At 42.0% G+C, this 23,303-nt stretch overlaps 1 protein-coding gene across 3 annotated transcripts in view; it reads left to right on the top strand.

Moving 5' to 3' along the window:
* Positions 1-23,303, top strand: part of LOC119737510 (protein MON2 homolog) — a 60,123-nt gene that overhangs the window by 11,709 nt on the left and 25,111 nt on the right. For all 3 annotated transcript variants that reach the window (XM_038211926.1, XM_038211927.1, XM_038211928.1), the window contains exons 7-20: positions 219-331; positions 1,040-1,165; positions 4,186-4,380; positions 5,741-5,865; positions 6,845-6,975; positions 7,840-7,987; positions 9,733-9,986; positions 11,794-11,875; positions 15,158-15,348; positions 16,407-16,558; positions 18,070-18,226; positions 20,283-20,473; positions 21,470-21,682; positions 22,681-22,856. In XM_038211926.1, coding sequence (XP_038067854.1) covers positions 219-331; positions 1,040-1,165; positions 4,186-4,380; positions 5,741-5,865; positions 6,845-6,975; positions 7,840-7,987; positions 9,733-9,986; positions 11,794-11,875; positions 15,158-15,348; positions 16,407-16,558; positions 18,070-18,226; positions 20,283-20,473; positions 21,470-21,682; positions 22,681-22,856 — 2,254 coding nt within the window. The remainder of the gene's footprint in view (positions 1-218; positions 332-1,039; positions 1,166-4,185; positions 4,381-5,740; positions 5,866-6,844; positions 6,976-7,839; positions 7,988-9,732; positions 9,987-11,793; positions 11,876-15,157; positions 15,349-16,406; positions 16,559-18,069; positions 18,227-20,282; positions 20,474-21,469; positions 21,683-22,680; positions 22,857-23,303) is intronic.

Raw genomic sequence — 23,303 nt, 5'->3', positions numbered from 1 at the left:
ATTATTATTTAGATATAATAAAGTCTTGACATTTTTTTGTACCAAACCTGCCTGTCCGTGTGTTCATGCCACTTTCATTGGAAGGCGGTTTATCGATAGAATGCCCGAAAGAATGCCCGGAAGAAGCAAAAAAAAACTAAAACACTGCACTGCCAAAATCCAACAGGTAGACTGCCTGAGTCGATCATGCACCTTTCATTTTGAATTTTTTTCATTAGATGGAGCCGAGTCTGACGGGGATCTTGAGAAACTGAGATCCAGTAACTCCAGCAGCAAGGCAGCACCTAAATCTCTCAGGCCGTGTGCCACTGATGCATACCTTCTCTTTCAGGTAAGGACAGAATGAAAGGAGTAAACAGTATGAATAATTCATTGGTAAATTTAAACTTGATTGAATATTTGAATAGATAATGAAACCAAGATTTGAGTCACGTCCAATGTGAAATAGGAAAAATTGTCAGAGTTTTCAATAAACAATTTGATTTTTTTGTAAAGTTACCCCTCCTGCTGTTTGAACAGTCACAGGCAGTGAAAATAAAAATCAATCCTCATCCCCTGCCATGTCTTTTATACAGGCTAGTCACCAACAGTCAGATCATATATCAAGCAAACACAGTGACTAGTCGAAATCAGTCAACTGACAAAAGCAGGCAAGAAGTAGAGGCAGCTGGCTTATCAATCACCTACAGTCAAAGCATAACTGTATCAACCACATAAACAGTCACAGCCAGTCAATCCTACTTATGTAGGCTGGGAGCTCTTAACATACTTGAACTATTTTGTAATGTACTTGCTTTCATTTCTCTTCGCAATTTCCAAAAATGAAGATTTTACCTCACTTTCAATTCAACATGGCGGACTCGTGAATAAGGCCCATTGAATGGAATTTTGTGCACTCACGGACCATCTTTACTACATGTAGGCTTGCCTACTCTTGTCACCTAAAGATAAATGTTTACAAACAAAACTGCTTCAGTCCGATGGTGCGATGGATATTTTAAGCCCCGACTGACCATCCTTTGTCCTCCCTTGACCACAGGACCTGTGTTACCTATTGAATGGCGATTCCCCGTACTGGCTGACCGGTATGACAGAGATGACCAGGACGTTTGGCCTGGAGCTCCTTGAGACGGTCCTCAACAGCTTTCCTCAGATCTTCCTGAGGGTGAGTAGACAGTACTCGGCCAGCCACATCTTATCCACAGTTTCTAGTGGGATGCAGTAAACAACCCATTCAACTATTACAGTCACAAGTCAAGTCACAAGCTATTCAGATGAACTGGTACAAAGGCATTCCTCCCATATTGTTCATCCCCTGCACTGGGCCAAGTTTGTGCAAAAGGGTAACTGGTGTTCTGGGCATGTTTCTTCAAAACAATTTATTCAATGTCGACACAGTGATTTAAAGGTATAGTCCATCATTTGTAATTTGTACATTTTGTTCGTTTGAAGCAACAAAAGTGCTCTAAATCTAAAGAAGGGTCCTGAACAACTAACCTGATGAAGTTTCAGCTCAGCTTCAGCTGTTCATTCCGAGAAAAACAACATCCTAAGATCTCGATTTCAAATCAAAAGTTGCCGAATCATGTTTTGAATTGGGCCTGAATTCAGCGTCCGAGACACGTTCTCACTGAGCCGATTGCAGGTACGTGATGTCGCCCACTGATCCGACGAATTATAGCAACTGCGTGTGCGATGTGTCAACGCTTGCGCGCGCTTCGCCGAATAAAAAAACGAACTACTAACAGAAATTGCCAATGGTGCTTCTTAAGACGCACTGTTGGAAAGGCCTTCTTTCGTTGATTTCTTCAAAATGACGGCTTGCCAGAGAGAATAATTTCACAGGGAGTTTAGTCTTCTTAGTATCTTTCAACCAAGTATGTTTTTCAACAATAATTACGCCAGTCACTTTTTGGATAGCTGTAAATGATGGACTCCGGCTTTAACCGCTCTTATTGTCGAATTTGACCCCTCATGGTCCAATGCCTTCAACGTGGCCACCACGTCTTTCCACACAAAGCTCTGCACGAAGTCTAGTCCATTTCAACCTTTGCATAACAAACCAGCCAGCAATCTTAGCCTGGTAAAACTTGGCCCAGTACAGGTTTTGACCCTTGACAGAATAACAATGAATGCTCCACAGACAGACACACACTCAAGGTGTCATTGGAACGAGGACACTTTGGCGTTTCACGTTATGTGCCTTTTAAAATGTCGTCCACAGCCTAAATGAAACAAAATTTTAAGCCGATGTGATGTGCACAAGGCGACACTTTATTTTACAAAATTCGGACCTACCTTTATTGCAAAATGTCAATTTCAAACGCAGGGTATCGTAAAATGGTAACTTTTTTTTCATTGAATACATGTTTGTGTAGGATAAAGGGTAGCCTTGGTCAATGCTCTCATCGTTATTCGTCCCGTACGCGGTCAATCGTCCGCATATATCCTCACGCGCTATGTACATGCATGTAAAATTACAGCGCCAACAGCGACCTCACGCGGCCACTATTTTTATATGCAAATCAGTTGGGGACGATCTCGAGCCTTGGTTCAATCGTCCATGTGAGGTTTTGGGGGTGGTGCTCATTATGTTAATAGCCTTAGCTGACCTTAAATGTCATTTTCTTATTGGTCGATCGTTGCGTGGAAACTTGCATAGTGAAACGTGGCACCGTACATAATCCATACACAACACGTTGTGTGTCTCTGCACACGGCACCAATGCACAAAAACTGTGGTTCATGTCACCTACGCGAAAAGCGAACAGCTGCAAATAATTTGATGACGGCCGGATTTACCAAGGTGTGATTGGACACTCCACATATTAGCCCCGCCTACACTTATCTGTATTCGCATACGAGGTCGTGCGCTAGAAATCCAGCGCAAAATAAAGGAAACCATAAGCTTTTGCCGACGATTGAACCAAGGCTCGAGATTGTCCTCAACTGATTTGCATAAAAAAATAGTGGCCGCATGAGGTCGCTGTTCGCGCTGTATTTTTACATGCATGTGCATAGCGCGTGAGGATATATGCGGACGATTGACCGCGTACGGGACGAATAACGACGAGAGCATTGACCAAGGCTAGATAAAGGGATAATTTGTAGTGTGAATTATAAACAAAGATAATTACAGCGTGCTTTGTTCTATTAAACTGAGACTCTACACATGTGCTTAGCAGTGTTATCTTCACAAGCATACCAAATTTCAATTAAATCTGTCATGGCACGGCCAAGATCTTAGAGTGCTGGGGTTGGATCTGCCCCCTTTTATCGCGTCCCCACAAAATGGCCGGCATAATGGCATCGGAAAAAATGGAAACATTGGTTTTTGGATTCAGTAGATCATAACGTTTTCAAAAATGTATAGTTTTGCTAATCCCCATAAAACCCCAACGAAAATACATTGTGAACCTGACTATCATCTTTAAAGGGAATGTACAACGTCTGCTTTTGCTTCAAGTGTCTGAAATAAATGGATTTGGAGGATTAGTATGTTATAGAAAATATTGTTGAACTGACATGTTTCACGTTTTGGGCTTGTAGATGCTGGAAAAACCAAGAAAACCTATCATGTTCTTGTAGTCTGGTTCCCTGACCCCAATGAGATGAAACGGAGCACTTAATACACTTTAGGGAATTGTAAGGTCAGAGAATCAGTCTAGCCGGCTTGTACCCCTGCAGAGGTGTGTAATCAATTGCAAAGAAAATTCAGAAAACTAAATATGAAAATTTAAGAACAGTTATTGAAAAAAAAGGCAGTTTTTTCCAACGCTGGTCGGCCGACCAGCGTTGGAAAAATGCAGTTTTTCTTGAAAATGTCAGCACACCAGGAGCCACGATTTTAAAGGATGCTTTAGACTGTCATTCCTCACAATCCAGTAAGGTATTTCGTGATAATTTGATCAATTCGTTTTTTGATGTTTGCAAATGTCGTATTTTCCCTTTAAGTTATTTCAGAATACTATATTAGATTTTTATAGTTTACATTTACAAAGGGTTAATATATTAAAGAATGTGCTGCTGATGTATACGTAAGTTCTGAATTCACAAAGTAAGTCCGGAATAATGGAACTGATAGCATGGAACTAGTATCTGAAATCCATAGTTGGTTTTCAGGTACCCATCTCAAATAGCCCTACATGAAATCTCAACCATTTCTGTCTTCCATCTTGCTCTTCAGCACAAACAGTTCAGCTTCCTCCTGAAGGAGCGAGTCTGTCCCTTGGTCATTAAACTCTTCTCTCCAAGCATCAAGCATCGTCAGGGTATCTCCGCCCCCTCGCCTCCCACCAGCCCTGAGAAGCCCTCCTTCCCCATCAGCATGCGGCTACTCAGAGTGGTGTCTGTGCTCATCAATAAGTACTACACGTTACTGGTGAGCCTTAGCCATAGCCTGAGCCTTAGGCTAAGCATGGCATTCAAAGTACTGCATGGTAGTGTTAGACTCAGCCTTGAGTTTTGGCCTTTCATCAGCTAGTATTATATGTTACTGGTGAGCATTAGCCTTTAGCCATAGCCTCAGCCTTAGGCTCAGCATGCCATTCAAAGTACTGCATGGTAGTGGTAGACTCAGCCTTGAGTCTTGGCCTTTCATCAGCTAGTATTACAAGTTACTGGTGAGCCTTAGCCATAGCCTCAGCCTTAGGCTCAGCATGCCATTCAAAGTACTGCATGGTAGTGTTAGACTCAGCCTTGAGTCTTGGCCTTTCATCAGCTAGTATTACATGTTACTGGTGAGCCTTAGCCATAGCCTCAGCCTTGGGCTCAGCATGCCATTCAAAGTAATGCATGGTACTTGTAGCCTCAGACTTGAGACTTGGCCTTTCATCAGCTAGTAGTACATGTTACGTGTGAGCCTTAGCCTTAGACTGTCTTCTACTAGTATTACACGCTACTGGTTAGCCTCAGCCTGTCAACAATATATGCTGGAGCAAACTGGTGAGCCCTAGTCTTAGCCTTTGTCAACAACAACTATTACACACTGATTGTAAGCCTTAGCCTTAGCCCTGTCGACAAGAATCACTTCACATTACCGCACTGCACTTATAATCAACAAGTGCAGTGCAATACCGTTGAGCAGTAGTCAATTTGTGCTGTATGGTAATCACACAACAAATTAATGTGACAGGAATAAATGTTGAAAATTATGCAAGTACATGTATGTGCCTAAAAATTGCAGCCTTCTATTGCCTTGGCAAACTGAACAAAACAAACAAATGCGAAATAAGGACCAGGACAAAGCGTTTGTATTAAAGGGCCCATCTTAAATCATATCTGGGTCAAGTTCTGGACAAGTTGGGGACATTGTATTGGGTAATTAATAATAATAATAATTTTAACGGGTTCTTATATAGTGCTTTTTAACTAAGATCAAAGCGCTTTACGTCATTATTACCTCTGCTCATTGGGCCATTTAAACATTCCAAACACAATCTCAGCTCTCTGGGGAGTTACAGCTTGATACTGCCATTTCGGCGCAAAGCAGCTACAATGAATCACAATAACCATCTCTGCCCTCACACTGAAGTTATCAGTGTTGGTGAGTCGAGAAGTTGCTAATGAAAATTTCCCCGGAACATGTCCGGGACAAATGCAGATTTTTCCAAACAAAGTGAATGATTCTACCCTCAACTTGTCCGGAAATTTGTCCCAGATATGAATTGAGACGTACCCTAACCACAAAGGGACTGGCGAGTTAGGATAAATATGACTGTCTTTTTCCCCCCTGCTTGTAGGCCACGGAGTGCGAGATCTTTCTGTCCCTTCTGGTCAAGTTCATGGAGAGCGATAAGTGCATGTGGCAGCGAGTCCTAGCGCTGGAGGTCATGTATAAACTCTGCTCACAACCCAAGCTACTCAGGTGAGTCAACAAAGATCACTCAGCAACCAAATTCGCACAACTTGTAATTGTGTACCTCCATTTATGCCAACTTTTATTGGTGAAAATTGAAGCCCAATATCTACAAAGTAAAAGTATGATTGGGGTTGAAACTTTGTACATAGACAGGTATAAGTAATATGTGAAATTTGAAGTGACGTTATGATGATGTCATCATGGGTATAGTTATTTTACATTCATAAACACTTAAGACAGGTTACCCATTTCTATTGGTCGAGAGCCCGTCACATGTTTGAGACCAGTTGGAGTCTGGATGCTGATAATGACCCTCGTCTTTGGCTCGGGTCATTATCAGCATCCAGACTCCATCCGGTCTTAAACATAGTGTTTAAAACCAGCCAAGCACACATTTATTCCTTGCATTTTCCACACATTCCTTCGGCAATGAACCACAGTTGGGTTGAAACTTTGTAGCTGCAAAAAAGTTATGAAAAATTTTACAAAAGGATCGCATGGCACAAGCTAAGTTTACAACTTGCGCAACGAATAATAAAGAAGAGGGAAATATGCCATAACAAGTATGCACAATTTCAAGTACATGCCAGTGGCAATGCGTTTGCATACGTTTAGCTATCCGTAATTGTTATTTTGCCATTCTGTTGTTTTGTGTACGCAACTACGCATGCACTTATAACCGTGGGGAACCATTGCCAGAGGGAGCAGCAGTCCAAAATGGCAGCCTCCTCTGAAAGCCTCAAGAATAATGTGCTGCAAATCTTGCTTTGAAACACAGAAACATGAGAAAAAAGGGACAAAAATCCTGTCTACCTTTTAGCACGGATGGTCTGTTGGCTAATTTGTTGTAACATCCCGACCCCCATTCAAAGGTGGTGTAGCTACATGTATGCTCCTGCACATGACATCACAAGCCGTTCTCATGTAAAACCTCTCTATTGTTTTCAGAAGTCACAGTTTTAATTGATTGTGGTTTTTTTTGCAGGTGTTTTTGTCAGAGTTACGACATGAAGCCCCACTCCACCAAGATCTTTGCCAACATCGTCAATGCCCTGGGCTCCTTCATCCAGTCGCTGTTTGTCAACCCGGTAGTGGAGAGACAATCCAGTATTGCAAGTAAGTGTAGTTTTAGCGGCTTTGTCACACTATCGTCTCGCCTACCAGTGTTGAAATCAATGCGACTCTATTGACTGGAACTCTGGGTTCGATTAAACATGGGTCGACAAGGTATATACTGTTGACACTTATACCAGTGTGTACATGGCAGAGTTGTATGACTCATGACTCGGACTTGGACTCGGACCGAAGACAAATGACTCGGACTCAGACTTGAGCCAGCGGACTCAGACTTGGACTCAGACTGGGACTTGACCTGCTTCACCCACGCCTGGACCAAAATTACATGTTCCACACATATTTTCAACATATATTTTTAGTCACTTATTTTTTCAACAATATAATTACATTTTGAAGACGATCCTTTCCTGAGCTAGCAATGCAGTCAGCGTGGTGCAAAAAAGCGCACATCTAAGTACTGTACATACACAGCGCGTGCGGCTGGCTTGTTTCCGATACATTGATTTGGGAAATCATTGTGAGGTTAGGTGATTCAAACTCTATGTTTGGTGACTCGAAGTCTGGTATAGTACATGGGTCGGTCAGCTGTAGATTTGAGGTATTCTACCCGGGTAGAGCCGCTCAACCCCTGATCCCGACCAGTGGGTTAATTTTACCTGCGAAGAAGTTGTGTTGGAATTTTGCAATTTCAAAAGGGTTGCCAAAACTCGGGGTTCAATCTGGCTCCAACACAAATATTTCATGCACAGTTTTGTCGATGGGCCTTTCTTTAAAATTAGTGATCATAAACTTCCACAACTTTTCAATTCACATTAACAAACAGGTTTGGATTTTTTCAGTAACTGTTTTAGTGATTACGTTTTTAGTGCCCAAGTTTATCACAGGATTTTTCTCTTTACACAGGTGACAAACAGAGCAAAGAAATGGGCAGTAACTCATCCATGCAGTCAGGCAGTATGGCCAACAGCGGCAGCATCACCCCACACACAGCATTCTCCTATAAGGGAGTCTGGATACCACTCCTGCCTGTCTCCATCGCTAAACCTGTCTTGTAAGTGTAAAAAAAAAAAGAGGTTTAAAAAAAATCTGAAGCACATTTAAAACAAAATTGAAAAGTGTAACAACCTAATAAAGTAAAAAAAAAAAAATTTCTGGTAATGAAACCAAGGATTCCTCAAAAGTTTCCCTAGGTTCCTTAGCTCGTAAGCCTGAATAAACCAGTAGAGGGAAGGCAATGAGACGAAATTACAGGGGTTTTTTGAGGTGGGAGGAAAACCCCAGAAGAACGTCTGGTGTAAAACCCACAGAATCAGGTAGGGACTTGAAAACCCAATCCACATGTGGTCCGGGCAGGAATCGAACCCCGGGCCACAGCGGTGGAAGGCGAGGAAAGTAACCACTGCACCAAACTAACATCCCCGTGTTGCTCTTAGTTCAGTGTCATCAGCCGCTTGAATGATGATAGTGGTTTAAATTAACATTTAGCCAACACGCTACATAATATCTATTGACTGCCGCAAGTATAATGTGCTGTTGTACGTGTTCTACATAACCCCCTGAGGACCGACACACAAAGGGAGAACAACAGATCCTTTCAGTCCTCGGGAGTTGGGTCTTTTGTTGGAAACGGTCCTCTGTAGTAAGATTGTGTGCTCAGTCTATAGGAGAGTGTTACATTTGTATATTACAGGGACAAAGGGAAATACAAAGCATTGTCCTCGGGAGTATAGTAAAACACGACTGTATGCACATAGAAGAGGCACTGGGCACTGATACTACATATACATATGATTGTAAAGCATTTATCCTCGATGTCTTGGTTTTCGAGGGTGTAAGGATTTATTTCAAGCACCGAAAAACACCGACATAGGCTTCAGTTTCCAAATGTTTTGGGCTGGCGGTGGAACACGCACCACACACACAACAAATCAACTGGTCGTGTGTGGTACGAATTTGCGCGTGTGCGTCGCTACAAGGCCAAACCTCGAAAACTAGATGCCTCGAAAACAGGAACACGGTCGATCTAGGTTGAGCCAATATTTTCTGGTGAATGAGAATGTATGAATAAAACTTCTTCGATGTGGTCAAGTGCTTATGTGCTTCCAATGCTTCGTAATGCAATAGGATTAATAAGTTACAGTAGTGGTTATTCGCAAAATACAACAAAGTGTGAATTTAAAGAGGTTGTGGAATGCTTGAAGACATTTCCGTCATTTTTCGGGTATATGTAGCTTAAGGTGTGATGAAATAAAAACGACTATTGCGTCTGTCATGAAATGAGTACAAAAGGTACTTTGAGAGCTGTTTTTCAGGTCCTGTTTCGACCCGAACGTGCAATTTGAGTAAAAGTCGTCGTTGGGGGCAGCAAACAAAACATAGTAAATCATGACGTAACAAACAGGACTCCCGATGCAGCGTAGTATAAACGAGTCCCGTTTTATTACGTCACGATTTACTATGTTTTGTTTGCTGCCCCCAATGACGACATTTACACTAATTGCACGTTCGGGTCGAAACAGGACCTGAAAAACAGCTCTCAAAAGTACCTTTTGTACTCATTTCATGACAGACACAATAGTCGTTTTTATTTCATCACACCTTAGGCTACATATACTCGAAAAATGACGTAAATGTCTTCGAGCATTCCACAACCTCTTTAAAATGTTTTGGGTTCTGTTTAAATTTTTTGGAAAAGTTTGTGAGTGGAAATGGATATTTTTTTATCATTTCATATTTAAATTTGTGTAAACACTACATCCATGCAAGAGGCACTCCTTATTATTTATTTTTCTAAAGTCTGGAGATGTTGGATAAATCCGACGCGCCCTCCATTCCGGATGGCTACGCGATCTCTGTCGCCTTTGCGAGTCTTCTGGACGTCGTCAAGGGCGTGACGACAATAGTCACACAGGAGATGGAAGGGGAGGAACGACGGCTACGCAACCAAGCCCGGGACCGCGCCTTGCACATCGTCAATAATGAGGTCAAGGATGCAGAGGAGGAAGAGGGAGACAAGGAGGAGGAGAGTCTACTGCAGAGAGTGGACGAAGGTTGGTCAAGAAGAACAGACAAATTAGCCTAACCCTAACCCTGCTGAATCCAACAGGATCCAACTATGTCACATACCCGATGGAGCCTGTTGGATTGAGCAGTTAAAGCTATAGTCCATCATTTGCAGCCATCCAAAAAAGTAACTGGCGTATTATTGTTGAAAAACATACTTGGTTGAAAGATAGTAAGTGGACTAAACTCCCTGTGAAATTAATCTTTTTGGCAAGCTATCATTTTGAAGTAATCAACGAAAGAAGGCCTTTCCAACGGTGCGTCTTAAGACTCAACGTAGGAAAATTTAAATTAGTAGTTCATTTTGTTATTCGGCGCAGCGCGCGCAAGCATTGGCACGACGCACAGGCGCGCGCGGTTGCTGTAATTCGTCGGATCAGTGCGCGACATCGTGTATAGCTGCAATTCAAAACAATTCAAAACATGCTTCAGCAACTTTTGATTTGAAATTGAGATCCTAGAATGCTGTTTTTCTCGGAATATACAGCTGAAGCTGAACTGAAAGTTCATCAGGTTAGTTGTTCAGTATCCTTTATTAGATTTTGAACACTTTTGTTGCTTCAAACGAACAAAATGCACAAATTACAAATGATGGACTATATCTTTAACCCCTTGTGTACATTCCTCATGCAAAATGTTGGATTCAGCAGGCAACTGAACCGCATTATAATGCCATGTTGGACTCCGTTGGATTCAGCAGACAACTGAAAATAAGGCACAGTGGATTGAGCGGGAAACTCCGGTCAGACTCTGTTGGATTTAGCAGGGTAGTCCTGCGGAACAACTATAGGATTATTTGCTTTTATCCCAAAAGTAACCTACTGAACTGTCATCAAAAAACTTACTTGGATTACAGATCGGTCTGGAACAAAATGCATGGAAAGCAAATGATCCGATATAAATAATAACAATAATAAAATCATGGTTATTATACACTGCTTTATTCTAAAAATTCTCAAAGTGTTTCACAATTATTACCCATGTTCATCAGGCAACGAGACCAGTCTTCTGCAGCAGATATGGATATCTTCTCTCGACCCTCACAGATACCCATTTTGTACTGCGGGGTGGAGAGAGGTAATTGTAGTAAAGTGCCTTGCCCAAGAGCACATACAGCATGTGCCCTAGCCTGTCAGGGTTCAAGCTCACATACCATTGGACATGAGTCTGGTGCTGTTACCATTGGCCATGCTACCATTGGACCATTACACGGTGATGTTTTAACCCGACGACGCAGAAACTCGCCCTTTTGGGGACCCAATTTTGTTAATTACCTTAATAAAAAAAAAAAAAATTCAAACCAAATTCTGGTGATCTTCCATCTAATCCTAGCCAGAGACACACTCTACGGATATATGCAGTCACCTTTAGTATGTGACCCCAGGTCAGGCATATCTGAGCCTGACAACCTGGGCTGGCGACAAACCGCCCATATACACGTGCACAAAACAAGGTCACTTGCGGGTAGACAGTGCACGGCTTGACCACAGACTATGTATACAACATCTGTTTCCTGTCAATGACCTCCTTATTTATAGTCTACAGACATGTCGAGATTGTGTACATATAGATACAGTGTTGTGTAGCCTCAAACCAAGGCGCTAAATATCTTACTGTAAGCGTGTTAGTAAATGGGCTTTCTGCGTCGGAGGGTACACTGTGATTATCTATGTCTCTGGGGTGCGTAGAAATGCTACTAGAGCACCTCAGTAATGGCTTCTCAATTTCATTCAGCATTTTAGTCTGTAGACAAGTTTATTTACCTCCTATTTCACTTCTTATTGTGTCTTGCAGGTCTAAGGAAACTGTGGGAAGAGATAGTCAACTCCTCCTGGTGCGGGGTCCTGGCCGCGCTTACGCTACTCCTCGATGCTTGGTAAGCATGAAGAGCAATGGCCTCCATGAGTATAGCGCCCTCTAGTGGTGAAAATGGGAGAAAGCGCAGGCATATATCTGTAGTGCAACCATATCATGTGTTGCTCTGAACCTGGTTCATAGTTTGCACAATTTGCCAATAAATTTGAAGTCACAAAACGTTTGCGGCACAATTTGGGGGTCTGAGGTGGTTCATCTTTTGCAATTTCCGCAGTGGGAATACTTGATGTATAGTCACAAAATTGAGCATATATTTTCATTCCGAGTAGAAACCATCTTTCAGTGTTGCCTTACTGTGAGTGTTGCACAAATGTGCTACAGTTTTATGCACGCTCAGTGAAAACTTTAAAGATATAGTCCATCATTTGTAATTTGTGCATTTTGTTCGTTTGAAGTAACAAAAGTGTTCAAAATCTAATGAAGGATACTGAACAACTAACCTGATGAAGTTTCAGCTCAGCTTCAGCTGTATATTCCGAGGAAAAACAGCATTCTAGGATCTCAATTTCAAATCAAAAGTTGCTGAATCATGTTTTGAATTGTTTTGAATTGCAGCTATACGCGATGTTGCGCACCGATCTGACAAATTATAGCAACCACGCGCGCCTGTGCGTCGTGCCAGTGCTTGCGCGCGCTGCGCCGAACAACAAAACGAACTACTAATTTAAATTTTCCTACGGTGCGTCTTAAAACGCACCGTTGGAAAGGCCTTCTTTCGTGGATTACTTCAAAATGATAGCTTGCTAGAAAGATCAATTTCACAGGGAGTTTAGTCCACTTACTATCTTTCAACCAAGTATTTTTTCAACAATAATACGCCAGTTACTTTTTCGGATGGCTGCAAATGATGGACTATAGCTTTAATATTGTACACGGGACAAAGTTACAAATATTTTCAACCCAAATTCATAAACCCACAAAGTTTCCAAAATCCGAATTAACCAGTTCGCGTCGGAGGACGTGTTCACACGCACTGGCTGTTTTTATACACAGGCACGGCTGATGGGTTAAAACGTCGAGCTTGCCTTGACTCGCCTCCGGGTGACGTGTAAACTCGCTAATCCCTCGTGCCTTTTGTACACACATACACAAAGTCCATGAGGTCTGTGGAGGTGGACCGTGTGCTGATCTTGAATTGGCCGTTGTGCACTGCCTATTGTTCGACAAATTACGCTCCAGTGTACACCTCGAAGAATTAAAACATATGAGGTTTCGGCCAAAAAAAAATATCACACAAATTCTGTTGAAATTACTTGCAAATCAGTTCTTGTGGTGCTAAGCTATATATCAGAATTTGGCTGGAAAATTGTGCCTATTGTGAAAATAAAATTGTCAGCAACAATAATCCTATTATAAGATGGAATTTTGCGTCGGGGTGATATAAATCAAAGTAGGTTTTGCCCTTCACCGACATTTTTCAAACACTGTACATGTATACTCAGTGTGTTACCTCCCGAGTGAAAGTTGGAAAAAATCTCTCGGGTGGGACTCGAACCCACGACCTCCTGCTTTCTAGTGCAGATGTCTTACCACTCGACCACCGAGCTAACGGGATCGGTTGGCCGGTTCAAATCTGATGTACATAACAGCGGGTACCGCATAAACAATAATCCTGGCACGAAGTGATTAAGATCATGGAAGAAAGCAATTTGAAATTGTTTTTACATCACAGGAGAAGATGAATTAGGTTATATTTGAGCAAAGGAATTTGAAGTTATTCAGAGACGGGGAGTCTTTTCGCATCTTTCTTTTCATACGCAATGATCCATTAATGCAGTGAGCCCTTTTGGAATTCGCAACTTCGCTCCACCGTTACCCAAATTGACAGGTAAAACACCAGTTGCAAATAGTTTGGGTTTCGAAAGGGCTTTTTGGTGTCAACTTCTGGCAGCCTTGAAATTCCATTTCACATCAACTGGGTTTTTTAGGAATCATATCACCTACCGGTGTCACTTCACGGTTTATATTTTTTTGTTTTCCTTCATACTTCAACCATTGTTCGATCATCACAGATTTAATTTTCATGATAGAACTTCATTTTTCATTCCATACAAAGTATTCACGTGAAAACTAACCACAGTATTCCTGTTTGTTTATTAGCACTAACCTCCGGCTATTTAAACAGTCACAGACAGTCAAAATTCAGTTCCACTTCCCCTGCTATACTTTTAACAAAAGCTAGTCACTAACAGTCAGATAATATCTCAAGCAAGCACTGTGACAAGTCAAACTGGGTCAATAGACAAAGCAGGCAAGTTGTGGTCACAGCTGTTTTATCACTCACCGGGAGTCAAAGCATAGCTGTATCAAGTTACTTAAACAGTCCCAGCCAGTCAATCCTGCTTTATGAAGGCTGGGAATTCTTAACTGTTGAAAACAGTCACTTGTTTGAATTTAGCACAGAAAATGTGTTTGCATAGGAGGGTTAATGTTTGATAACATTGTAAATCCCACATCAATATACATTGCAAAACATACACAAATCGTTTGTACTTCATCAGCATTTTCATATACCGTTGCCTCTCAGCCAATCTTTAAGTTTCTGGTGTTTAATTCTACATTTCTTTCCTTTGTTGACAAGGAAGGGTGTTATTTCACAGCATGTACCGGTATGCATTCATGCATGAAAGGTTTTATTGCCAGATCCGCCTTGCCATCTTCAGATGCCAATTTGAAATCGTAACCCTCCTTAATCCAACAAGAACCCAACCATTTTTGGTTTGCGTTTCAACATTGAACTGTTCAGCAGGCTTCACTCCTTGCAGTTGTTAGATTCTGTTGAATTCCGTGGGAATAACAGTTCTCCACACTTTGCATTTGTTAGACCCTGATGGATTCTGTAAGATTCAGAATTCTCCACACTCTGCATTGGTTAGACCCTAATGAATTCCGTAGGATCAGAAGTCTCCACACTTTGCATTGGTTAGACCCTGATGGATTCTGTAGGGTTCAGAATTCTCCAAACTTTGCATTTGTTAGAGCCTGATGAATTCCGTAGGATCAGAAGTCTCCACACTTTGCATTGGTTAGACCCTGATGGATTCTGTAGGGTTCAGAATTCTCCAAACTTTGCATTTGTTAGAGCCTGATGGGTTCCATAGGATTTTTACTTCTCCACACTTTGCATTGGTTAGACCCTGATGGATTCCATAGGATTCAGAATTCTCCACACTTTCCATTTGTTAAACCCTAATGGATCCTTTTGGATTCACAATTTTCCCACACTTTCATTTGTTGGATTCTGATGGATTATCACTGTGTCTCCCACGTTATCAATTTTCAGCATGGAGGAGTCTGCCACTGAGTCCATCCTGAAGTCCCAGGAGCTGTACGCTAGCCTGTGCGGCAAGCTAGGCCTGACCATACCCAGAGATGCCTTTGTGACTTCACTGTGTAAGGCCTCCTTGCCTCCTCACTATGCGCTGACGGTGCTCAATATCGCCGCGCCGCAGACTCCATCAAGTGCACAAAGAGGTTAGCTTGTTCTGTTTTTGATTTTCAGTTATACCAGAGTTCTAGGTTTATCAAAAAAAAAAGTATGCAGGCGGCCTTTTTTTCATCAGCGTTCACCCCCAATATTTGAAAGAAGTCGCCTGTGTTTTTTTTAACAAGTTCTCTTTTGTTTGAAACAAGTGTCCTCTTTTTACCAGCGGCCTTTTACGAGTGCCCTTTTTGGAATTTTGCGTGATCGTCGGCAATTGTGCCGCCCTGAAAAGTGCCATTTATTGTCAGATAGTGTGCATGATCATCCGGTTTGAACATCGTCCCCATTGGAAAATGGTACCAGCCATCATCCAATGGTACCCCCCCCCTTTTTTTTCCTTCTATTTTACGGTGACCAAGTGTTCGGAGAAAATAAAAACCTGTCTGTACAGGGTGAGTTAAAAAAAATGAAACCCAAATGTTGGGACTATTGTTTTAGTGAAGTTCTGCATGTAGCACTTTCAAAATCTAGGTTATGAGAGCCCAATTAATAGGCTTTTTTTAGTACAAGAATCATTTAACTCACTAATGTACTTTTCAAGCTATGGAATTTTAAACAGAACCACCGTTTTGAAGTTCTGTCCACATTCACACACATCCCTATGTGATTTGTTTTCGTTTTGCTGAAAGAATGCACACCTTTTCTGTGATCCGTGGACAGAATTTGAAAATGGTGGTTGTGTTTAAAATTCCGTAACTTAAAAAGTGCATGAGTGATTTGAGTGGTTCTTGTACTGAAAGAAAGCTTATGAATTGGGCTTTTATATCCTTTGACAGTGCTACATGCAGATCTTCACAAAAACAATGGTCCCTACATTTGGGTTTCGTTTTTTGACTCACCCTGTATTTCAGCATGGATGTGCGAGTGCCCTTTTCAAAAGCCTGTTACCATCCTAATAAAAATGATCTTGCTACGACTCTTCAGGTCTGTGCAAAGAGAAATGTAAGGAGAGGATTCAGAAAGTTATGCCCATCATTGTAATTGTGCCCGACCTCCTCAGAGCTCATTTTTCAATCTCAGAGCGCGTAATCTTGTTTTTGCTTCTCAGGACATGTGCGTTCACACAGCCGCGACAGCCTGCTCCAGAGCACCCAGGGGCCCGAGGGCGGGACCAGCGAGTCAGGTGACGGGAGGAACCAGGTGGTTGCCGTAGGGACACCCCTGGCAACGGTGGTAGGCACGCAGCAGGGGCCAGTCATGGTAAGAAGGTGGTTGCAACCATGGAGGTATATTAAATTACCGAAGAGCTAACTAGTGTAGCCTGTAGGGTACATCAGTGTTTGCGATAAAAGCCTAACGCAAGTTCAACTTTTTCTGTTTTTTGTAAGGTAGTTTGCATATCTGTGCTCATATTCAAAACCAATGCGAGTTGAAATGAAACTGATATGCGGAAAACTGAACACGCAATCAATGAAAGTGTGTTTTATTGCGCTCTGTGCTAACGACGCACGCAGTCGCACTTTACATAACTCTCGAGGACAAGGCATTGTCTTTCCCTTTGTCCCAATAATATAACACTCCCCAATAGACTTAGCAAACAAACTCACGATCGAGGACCATTTTCAACAAAAGATGAACGCTCGAGGACAGCTAGGAATCTATTGTCCCTTTGTCTGTCTGTCCTCGGATGTACATGTATGTAGTGCACGTACACTCATGCATGTTAAATAAACTAGGTCAAAAGTCCTCGCTGAAATATGTACTCTCAATGTTCTCCAACAAATTTCCTTTTTTTTTTCCTCTTAACAAATTTTCAACTAGTGTGATTTATTTTAACCACAAATGTACTTTGGTCTATTTAAATAGGCATCTGCAACCCTCTGAGAAAGGGATATATTTTTGGGTTGCTTGGCGCGTCCTGGAAGCAAGGGCGGATCCAGAACACAATTTTTTTTTGGGGGGGGGGGGGTTGCCCAAAAAAATGTTGGTCCCCAAAAAGTGTGTCCCAATAAATTATGGCGTGGGGTTCGGGGCCCGCTTAAGGGACCCGAAACATTTTTGGATTCTAGATGCTCTGTGGTGCGATCTGAGGCAATTTCTGACCACTTTAACCAATGTTGGGGTTTTTTTTTAGAAAAAGATGTTGGTGTACTCATTGCCTGCCTTTATTGCGAAGTCACTAAAAAAAAAAAAATTGGATTCGTTTGGGGGAGGGGCATGGCCCCCTTTGGCCCCCCCTGGATCCGCCCTTGCCTGGGAGGAGACCGATTTGTGGTCCCTGCTGATAGGGGGCGGAACTAGTCTACCCTGAGAGAACTGAATTATTGTGTGGCTGTACACATGGAGCGCTGTGGTGGTCCAATGGTTACGGTGTTTGACTTGCGTGTCGTGGTATCCGGGCTCAAAGGCATATCAAACCCAAAATGAAAAAGTAGGAACAGTTTTTGAAAAAAAGCCAGTTTTCTGCAACGCTGGTCGGGCGGCAGTTTTTCTAGAAAATGTCGCACACAAGGAGCCACAATTTTTGAGGATGCTTTATACTGTCATTCCCTAACAAGTCAGTAAAGGTAGTTCGATATAATTTGATCAATTCGTTTTGTGATGAGATTTGAAGGTTTGCATGGTGGAAAGATACTAAGACAAGATAAGTTTGCTGTAGCGCCGTGTGAATAAATCTCTTTTGTGAGTATGTGTGGTTCTGAAAAGAACCGGAGGGACTCAACGTTTCGTTTTGTGATGTTTGAAAATGTTGTGTATATTCCCTTTAACAGTTGACAGCCAAGAACATCCAGTGTATGCGGGCCATCCTGAGCCTAGCCCACTGCCATGGTTCCATCCTGGGCACGGCTTGGCATCTGGTGCTGACCACCCTGCAACACCTCGTCTGGATACTGGGCCTCAAGCCAGCCTCAGGGGGAAGCCTGAAAGGTAATGTTTCATCATTTGGGCAATTCCACGGTTACTCACGTTACATTTTTGATGTACTTTTGAGTTTCCTTGGGCTGTAATTACCTTACTGAAAAGGTTTAATAACTGTTATCCCCATGGTAGATAGAGTAGACCTAGACCTACCTAAGCACCAAAGATAACATCCAGAAAAATGTGTTATGTATGAAAAACAAGACGCACAAAATAGGTTACTCACGTTATGAAAATGTAACGTGAGTAACCGATTTTGTGTGTCTTGTTTATCATACACAATGTACATAACACATTTTTCTGGATGTCATCTTTGGTGCTTAGGTAGGTCTAGGTCTACTCTATCTACCATGGGGATAAACCTTTTCAGTAAGGTTATTACAGCCCAAGGAAACTCAAAAGTACATCAAAAATGTAATGTGAGTAACCGTGGAATTGCCCAATTGCAGTTTGTCACCTGGGAAAGAATTCCATACACGGCCACCACTCATATTCCTTAATATGACCTGTCAAGTACCAAACGTTGTAAATCTGATGAAGAAACACTATTTTAGGAGTGCAAAAATTATTTGATAATACTTTGTGCAGGAGGTCTGAGTGGTGGCCTTGTATGAAATTCTTTCCATCACCTGTTTTGCTGTAGCGGGCATGTCACTTCAGAAGAAAAAGACGTTTAGACATAATTGCAAGAGAATTGTTTTTGATTTTAAAATTGCAACATGCACCACAATGCATGTACTCTATCAGAAATGAAACGTTGCCAATTTTAATCAGTAATCCGACTTTTTGACTTTTCCAACGAACTTTCCGATTTTTTTCACAATTCGTCCCACAAAAATTCGATTTTTTTTTTTTTTTTTTTTTTTTTTTTTTAAGTTAATTTCCCCAAAAAAATGATGAAAAGTCCATGAAAACGGCATGTAAAAATTATCCTGAGCTTAGTTTAAATCTCTTTCGCCAGTCGTAAATGGATTATTTCTACGGTAGAAACACCTAGGCCAACGCTGATCGGAGCCTTTTCCGGCTGGAGAACAGGTTAAACAGTGACATGTGACATGAATCTAGAAATAATTATTGAAACGGTGGTTAGCCAAAGTTATCAACAAAGTGCCCATTTCTTTCTGAAAATGAAATTCAAATAAGCCATTTGGGAGTGACTTATACCCTTTGGAATTAAAATTTTGAAAAAAACATCTGGTACATTGACTTGCTCAGAATGCTTTAAATTCTTGATACCAAAGACACTGTTGCTAATCACATGATTCAGGGCAAGCTCTTGCATAGTTACACAAGAGATGCTCAGCACCAATACATTGTTCACAATGGGTGAGAATGGCACCAAGACACCAGACCATGCCGGAGCTAGGGGTTGCTAGCATAAGGCTTGCCCCGAATCATGTGATAAACATGTAGTGAAAGTCTCTTTGGTCGGGAGAATGCAAAGTTGAAACGTGCAAAGCATTGGATTAAGTCAGCGTTCCAGATTTTATTGAAATTTAACTTGCAAATGGCTTATTGACCTACCGGTACTTGTATACGATATTCTGTGCAATGTAATACAATCAAGAACAATTCTTTACAATCAGGTAGGCTCTTTAACCCTAACTCCCTAAGCCTTTTTGCTAGGATGTAGCCTCAATCCTGCAAAATCCTCCAATTGGCCTCATGGGAAATTAGCATATAGCCTCAATTCTGCAAATTCCTCCGTTATTTCTTAAATATGGTCGATGGAGGGGTGACCTTTGCCTGAATCCTGCAAAATCCTCCGGCTATGACTGTCAGTAGGCTAAGGCAGAGGCAGTGACATCCTGGAGCAGTGCGGAGGATTTCAAGTATAATATAGGCCTATATTTATGCACGGCTAAGCATAAACAACACAAGGTCCGGCCCAAGACCTTGACACAGTACGTCCTCCAAAATCAGCAACGCACTTTTGCCATGTAACCTCAATCCTGCAAATTTCTCCAATTTGCAAAAAGGATTTTGGAGGATTTGGGATGGTTAGGGTTAATAATAATTTGACATTTGTGTTCTGAATGTTTGCAAATTTCTGTTACCCATGAAGTGGGTGGAGCCGCTGAAGCCCCCAACACGGTCATCACCACGGCAGTCATGGCTGAGCTGCCTGTCTTGTCGGCCATGCTATCGCGCCTCTTTGAGAGCTCTCAGTATCTGGATGACGTGGCCTTGCATCATCTCATTGACGCGCTGTGCAAGCTGTCCACGGAGGCCATGGATATGGCCTTCTCAAACAGGGTGAGAAATTAGTTACTTAAAGGTAGAGTACATCATTTGTCATTTGTGCATTTTTTTTATTTTTGAAGCAACAAAAGTGCTCAAAATTTTAAGAAGGGTGCTGAACAACTAACCTGATGAAGTTTCAGCTCAGTGAATGCTATATATTCCAAGTAAACAATATTTCAGGATCTTGATTTCAATTGAAAGTTGCCAAGTCATGTTTTGAATTGAGCCTGAAATCAGCGTCTGGGACACGTTCTCATGCAATCGATTGAAGCAACGCGATATCATGCACTGATCTGACGAATAATAGCAACCGCGAGTGCGTGTGCCTCGTGTCAACGCTTGCGTGTACTCATTTAAGCCTTCACCGAATTTTAAAAAAAAATACTTGAATTCTCCAGACTAAAGACACTTTTGCTAATCACATGATTCGGGGCAAGTTCTTGCATAGTTACATAAGAGACGCTCAGCACCAATACATTGTTCACAATGGGTGAGAATGGCACATAGACACCAGACCATGCTGGAGCTGGGGGTTGCTAGCGTTAGGCTTGCCCCGAATCACGTGATATAGTAACAGTCTCTTTGGTCAGTAGAATGCAAAGTTAAAACGTAAAGCATTGGATTAAGTCAGCGTTCCCGATTTTATTCAAATTTAACTCGCATATGGCTTATTGGCCCCCCAAGTTTTCTAAATTTTTGTGATAAAGGACTGTTTATGCAAGGAGCACAATATAAATCTTTTGGCTATGAAAGAAGTCCTTTCATTGTTTACTGTTTTCTGCCCTCACAGGTATACCATTTATACTTTTGACTGAGAGGCAATTGTAGTAAAACGTCTTGCCCAAGAACACAAATACCACGACCCTTGTTGTGGGTTTGAAACCACTGCAGATTAGTAAGACACAATAACGATAGAACCTCTTGTTCCAGTGTTGAATGGATGTTATTTATGTGATTGAATCAATAATTACTCTGTTTGCGGAACTCTCCTTAATTTTTCGTTGGTAGGAACCGTCCCTCTTTGCCGTGGCCAAGCTCCTGGAGACCGGCCTGGTCAACATGCCCCGCATGGAGGTCCTGTGGCGTCCCGTCACGGCCCACTTACTGGAGGTTTGCGCCCATCCTCATGTCCGGATGAGAGGCTGGGGGGCTGAGGCTGTCACAGCATTAGTCAAAACGGCGCTGGCGTACAAGCACGACCCGCCGGTTCATCAAAATCTGGTGAGTTGGCAATAAACCCATTAGATACCTTAAAGGCAGTAGAAACTACCCTCTCCCACCCCTGCTCTTTTTTTGGTTACCATCATCAAAATATGGTTTATTTTATTCTTCTTCTTTTTTTTTGGCTGAGCCTTGCAAAGTTTGTAGATTGATATTTCATGAATGTGCTGGCACCAATATCTTAAAAAGCGGATGCAGTATTCAACTTTTTGGTGCAGGGCACTGAAAAGTCTTTTCTTTCCTGTTGATCATGTACAGGAAAACACAATGATTCATAGACCATTTTGGAATGTTAACGATCATAATTGCAAAAACTGCTTTGTCCAAGTGAGCAAGTCAGCCTAAACCTTGCATATCTACTAAGCATTCAAGTCTCTACTAGCCTACCAAGTTTCATAAAAATCTGTTTTTGTGTTTCCGCGATCAGAAGGGGTTGCTAAACAAAAAAATATAGTTCTCGAGAGATTCAAATCTATAAACACTAGGTATTCAAAGAAGTAAGACATGTATCAAAGTACGCATGGGCGCATTTCACAAAGCTTACGACTCAGCTTAGGACTTGGGATGACTCCCTACTCTAAGATCGATCCTAGCTAAGATGCGTCCTCAGACCTATTTCATCAAATGCATCATACTTATAAGAAAGATGTGTCAAAATTGCTGTATCATTTTGGTTTAATACGACTTGACGAAACTGTCATTGAAACGAAACGCTGAAAACCAATCTCGAACTATAGCCCTAGGCCAACACCTGTCTTTAACATTAACCGGAACGCATCTTTAAAATTTCATTGAGCATGTTGAGACAAGTTCAGCCACGGTGCTAAGGAAGTTATAACGCTCGTTAAATGCATCGTAAGGTTGTTGAAATCGATCCTAGGGTGAGTCACGAGTTTAGACGAGTTCCCCTTCCTAAGACACATCTTAGCATTTCTTGAAATTGGCCCCAGGTTTCTGAAATGGAATCTGACCATGCTTGACTCACTCCACCCTTTCAGCGTCTGCAAGCCATGCTGCTGGGCCCCCTACAAGAACTCTCCTCCATCCCCCACGCAGACATCAGACAGAAGCAGCTGGAGTGCGTCCATCAGCTGCTGTCCAGTAACGGCGAGACGCTGGTCCATGGCTGGCCCCTGGTGCTGGGGGTCATCGGGGCTGTTACTGAAGACCAAGGGTGAGAGAACAATTGTGGTTATTGAACCCATAGAAGTCTTGGTGACTGAATTTGGGTTTTGATTCCTTAATGCAGCCAGTAAATGGCAAACGTAGTCATGTCTCTGTTTCTTTTGGGCAATCCTTCGGGAGCTGAATGGTATTTTGTTTTTGTTTGTTTGTTTATGTATCTCAAGCTGTTGTTTTTTTGTGTTGTAACTTTAGTCATTTGTTTACATGTATTTGTTGATATATTCCCGAGAAACAAAATAGTAGTAGTAGTAGTAGTAGTTGTATTAGAGTGTGCTAACAACAAGATGCGTCAAATCCAGTTGTGTGATTTTAACGCTCAGACCCCACGGCTGTTTTCAGGGCGACATTAGGTTTGTGCGCATGTCCTTGCTTTAGCTAGTATAAAGCGCCCTCTTGGGACTGAATTGTATCCAGTTACGTTTTGCGTGAAAAGAGC

The sequence above is a fragment of the Patiria miniata genome, unplaced genomic scaffold, assembly GCF_015706575.1.
Source record: "Patiria miniata isolate m_02_andy unplaced genomic scaffold, ASM1570657v1 HiC_scaffold_3, whole genome shotgun sequence".
NCBI classification, from domain to species: Eukaryota; Metazoa; Echinodermata; class Asteroidea; order Valvatida; family Asterinidae; genus Patiria; species Patiria miniata.
The sequence above is the reverse complement of the archived record's forward strand: the minus strand, read 5'-3'. Positions and strand labels throughout refer to the sequence as shown.